The sequence below is a fragment of the Mus caroli genome, chromosome 14 (assembly GCF_900094665.2).
Source record: "Mus caroli chromosome 14, CAROLI_EIJ_v1.1, whole genome shotgun sequence".
NCBI lineage: Eukaryota > Metazoa > Chordata > Mammalia > Rodentia > Muridae > Mus > Mus caroli.
The window spans coordinates 13,443,772-13,448,339 of record NC_034583.1 but is presented as its reverse complement, the minus strand read 5'-3'; the positions used below and the strand labels follow the sequence as shown (position 1 = coordinate 13,448,339).

The window sequence follows — 4,568 nt, the reverse complement described above, 5'->3', positions numbered from 1 at the left end:
AAAAAAAAAAAAAAAAAAAGTGCTCTTAACAACTAAGCCCTCTCTCTAACCCCCATAAAATGATATTATGTTTTTATTGCATGTGGAGATCAGAAGTCGATTGTTCTCTCCTTCCACGCACGTATGTATCTCAGGGATTGAACTTAGGTCATTATGCTTAGTGGTAAACACCTTTACCTGCTGAACTATCTCAAGTCTCTAAAACCACCCCACCCACATCATTCATTCATTCATTCATTCATTCATGGTTCTGGGGATTGAGGCTAGGATCTCATACTTGTTAGGCAAGTACTTTGCTAATAATTTATAACTTCTTTTTTCATTTTTATTTTTAGACAGACTCTTACTCTGTTCCCTAAGTTGGATTTGGACTCACTCTACAACCCAGGCAAGCCTTGAGGTTGGATTCCTCCTACTGCACCCTCCCTTATAACTGGAATAACAGGCCTGTGACAGTAGGCCTGGTGGAATCTACTCTCAAACATAGGGTTTGGTTGCTGTGCAGTGCTGGTGCACACCTTTAATCCCAGCACTGGGGAGGCAGAGGCAGGCTGATCTCTCCAGGCCAGCGTGGTCTACAGAGAGAGTTTCAGAATGGCCAGGGATACCCAGAGAAATCCTGTCTGGAAAACAACAACAAAAGACTCACAGAGCTTGGCATCCTCTACCTCTTCAGCCAGCACAACCAAAAGTCTACTACTAATAACTTTATAAGATGTGCCAGGTTAGCATGTGGAGGGCCAGCTACCTTTCTTGGAAAAGTAATATCAAACAAAGCTGAGGACTGGCAGCAGCGTAGCTCAACACTAAAGCATATATACATGGGGCCGACATTCAACTCCTCCCCAAGAGATACACAGAGAATCTAATGCAACACAAGATTCTCTTATTTCACTCACATCACACAACATTCAAGAAGAGGAAACCCAAGCAAAGGAAAATAAAGACAGTAAAAGATCCAGGGAGTACTCTATGTCAGGCATACAAAAACACTTTCACACTCAGATTCATTTCCACACAAATGTGTCCCAGAGTAGTAGTATAGTTAAGAACCAGAAGTCAAATAAGAGGCATTTTCAACACATATGAGGAACAAGTGACTTCAGGGAGACAAAGTCAACAGGCAACACAAGAGCTATGACCACAACCCTTCCATCCAGCTCTCAGTAATACAGTAACAGTAATGAGGCTGTGCAGCGTGACACCCACCAAAGTGAGCTGTGACTGAATCTGGAAGATGCATTCTTACTAGGTGGCTTAGGTAGAAACAGTCACATGTAAAAACGAGGCGAGACAAGACTATTCCCAGGGCCTTCATTTTCCAAGAGTCAGACTCATGTTCCTCAGTCACAGTACCAAGCAGCTCTGTTAAAGCAACGCAATCGAACCTGAAGACTGCTCATTCCCTGCCCTAGCTCAAAACATACCTTGAGGAGGTGCCTGCTGATAACCTGGCACTGGGCCATTGTAGGCTCCATAGGGAGTAGCAGGGGCTGCAGGTCCTGGTTGCCCACCATAACTAGACTGATGATACCCTGGGTAGATGGGCTGGTTCTGCCCAAATGGTGGAACAGGCGGAGCTGACTGGTTGACATTCATTATGAGAGCATCCCCGATCTGATCTCACCTATTGAATGAAGGAAAAGAACGAAATCAGTCAAAACAAACTTTCTAAGGAGGGAGCAACTATTCAGGGAAGGAAGGAAGAGATGAGAAGGGATTGACCTTATCAGGCTGTGATCAGTTGAACTGTTCCCACACTACCACAGGATCTCAGAAACTTCCTGCCCCGCCACTATGTAGTCACTTTCTTCAAAGCAAGGATTTTGTTACTGTGAACCCCATGTTGTGTCACTGCCAAGAAGGTATAAATTTCAACTTCAGACAGACTTAATGGAACAGAACAGCAGGAGCCATTCTCCCGTGGTATGACTTTCAGTGTCTAGTCAGTCACACAGAGTCCTCTGCCTGATAACTACCATGATGTTACAGGTAAATAAAGCAATGTTTCCACTTTCCATTCATTGTATCTACCACCAAGTCATCCATTCATCCCCAAAACAGAATCACTTCAAATGTACTGGGTTTTGTTCAAACACACACACACACAAAGAAAAACTGTAAAGTAGCTATTTGGGAGAAACAGTATTCTTTGTCTGACATACAATAATCCAAATGTTACTCTGACCCCAGTCTTTCCATGAACAGAATGTATTAACCTCACAAATGAAACATTAAGATTAAAAAAAAAAAAAAAAAGTAGCAATATTCCATGACAAAGGTCATTCATCTCATCCCTCAAGCAGAGGACTATGGGTATTCTAAATCCAGGAGCATGCCTGTAATTGTTTCTGTTCTAAGGTTTGTTTGATAAGTCGCTATCAAACTATTGCAATCTTGCCCAGCAACAGAAGGGTGAGTTGGAGGTCCTTTTCAGGGGTCATTCCAACAAGGGGACTGGAGATCTAAACATCATTCTAATTATTCTACAAGCAGAAGAGGCCCAGGAAGAGTGAGACCTCCTTTCAGGTGCTGCAGTAGAACAATAGGTCTCTCTTTGCTAGGAGAGCCCAAAAGCTAAACCGCTGCCGGACTGAAAACTCTGTAAAGTCAAAGTCATTTTAGAACAGTCCTTCCAAACCCTAAACGTTGCACATGCCACCAACATCAAGCCTGGGAAACGTCCCTCTCCCTTTAAGTTCCTGAAGGAGGCTGAGGGACCGAATAAGCTCGGAGTCAAACTCCAATCGTGACTCCATCCTAGGTGGACAGCCGAGGGTGACAACCCAAAGGGGCGGGGCAAGCTTCCTAGAACTCTGAAAGTACCCGAGATGCGGAGGCTTGAGAGCTCTATAGAGATCGAGATCCGGAAGCCAAGCCAACCTCTAGGGCCACGAAGAGGGCCGGTTCACTAAGCAGTAAAGACCAATCCTCTAATGCCCTTCAACATGCTGGGAGGGCGAAGGGAGCCGGAACCTGGGCTAGGAGGTGAAGGGAGGGGTCCGGGGACCTAAGACCGATCGCTGGCCACAGATACGAGAGGTGAGGGTCTCTTTCTAGGCCCCGCCTCCAGGCTCCTCCCTTTCCTCTAAAACCGGACAGCGATCAGGCCAAAAATACCCTGGCCTCTCCTCAGCATTCCTCCCCACCACGCAACCTCGCGATGCCACTCCTCACCCGGCTCCAGATCCAGGTTCGACTTCGTTCCTAACGTCAAGGCTCCCAGGCTCAACTTCCGGTTCCGAGGGGGGGGCTGGCGTGTCGTCCCCGGAAGTTCCGCCCCATGCTCTAGGGTTAGGCCACTCCTTCTGCCACGTCGGCCTTAGGCACGCTTCCGGGAACCCGGATGTTGCGCATGCGTATGTGGTGTATCCCGTCATGGACGCAGTCTGGAAAGTATTGCTGAGTTTCATGCTTTTTTTTTTTTTTTTGTCTTTTCCAGATTTTTCCACATTTTCCAGACTTTCTTTATGGCTTTACCAGCTGAGAGGGTATTGAGAAAACTAGGTCAGATTATTTTTAGTAACGCTCCCTTCGTCGTGTGGTGACTTTAAGGACAGCTAGTCTTGTTATCAACTTCCTGTTAACCTTTCACCCCGTTGATTTGCGTCCCTACGGTAGCGCTCACCCTGACCTTTGAGCCACACGTGGTAGTGGTAGGGTGGGTTCTAACCCTCGACTTTGGGCCGATTAGTTCAATGTTTGGACAACTTCTGCCCCGATTTACTTCTTTAATGAAAAGAATTCGTATCGAACAGTGAACTGGAATGAATTTAGAGACGTTTCCTAAGATTGTCTAGTATAATGTTTATTAAATAAAGATTAGTTACCATTTTATGCCTTGCCCTTTTTTGATAGAGGTAACTCTACCAGAGTATAAAGACCTCCCTGCTCTCTGTTAAAAGAGCTACAATTCTTTCAGTAATCGTAAGACTCTTCAGAGAACAATGTTAACTAATAAATGATTATTGCTCTTTTATCCTCTAGTCAGTTTTTTGAGACTGGGTCTCAATTTATAGGCAGACTATCCTGAAACTGGATATATAACCCATGATCACCTTGAACTCCCACTTTTTATGCTTCCAACCTCTCCGTTGCATGCGTTGGAATCCCTTCTGTGCTGTTATGCTTTAAGCACTTCTTTGGGCCAACTTAGGTTCATGAATAGAGTAGGCAAACTTTTGTGGGGTTTTTTCCTACGTAATTATAGTTACACAGTAATGCATGCTTAGAGAAAAATGGGCATTTAAGTTTGCATGTGTGTTACTAACCAGTCAGTTGTTTCTGTCTAGCTTGTTTTAAAATGTCTTATGTATGGGTGCTTTGCCTGAATGTGTATCTGTGCACTTTGTGAATACAGTACCTGCAGAGGCCAAAAGAGGGCACTGGATCCCCTGGAACTGGAGTTAACAAATCTTGTTAAAAGATACATGGATAGCCAGGCGTGGTGGCGCACGCCTTTAATCCCAGCACTTGGAGGCAGAGGCAGGCGGATTTCTGAGTTTGAGGCCAGCCTGGTCTACAGAGTGAGTTTCAGGACAGCCAGGACTATACAGAGAAACCCTGTC

At 45.2% G+C, this 4,568-nt stretch overlaps 1 protein-coding gene and 1 pseudogene across 6 annotated transcripts in view; one reads left to right on the top strand and one right to left on the bottom strand.

Moving 5' to 3' along the window:
• The window catches only part of Sec24c (SEC24 homolog C, COPII coat complex component), a 22,683-nt gene extending 19,438 nt beyond the window's left edge, over positions 1 to 3,245 (bottom strand). For 2 of the 6 annotated variants that reach the window (XM_021182534.1, XM_021182537.1), the window contains exons 1-2: positions 3,178 to 3,245; positions 1,428 to 1,627 (exon numbers count right to left, since the gene is read on the bottom strand). In XM_021182534.1, the coding sequence (XP_021038193.1) occupies positions 1,428 to 1,599 (172 nt within the window). In that variant the 5' untranslated portion in view covers positions 1,600 to 1,627; positions 3,178 to 3,245. The other 4 variants (XM_021182535.2, XM_021182536.2, XM_029468853.1 and 1 more) reach the window with 4 other exon arrangements.
• A 133-nt stretch (positions 3,246 to 3,378) lies between these two features.
• Positions 3,379 to 4,568, top strand: part of LOC110309655 — a 3,450-nt pseudogene continuing 2,260 nt past the window's right edge.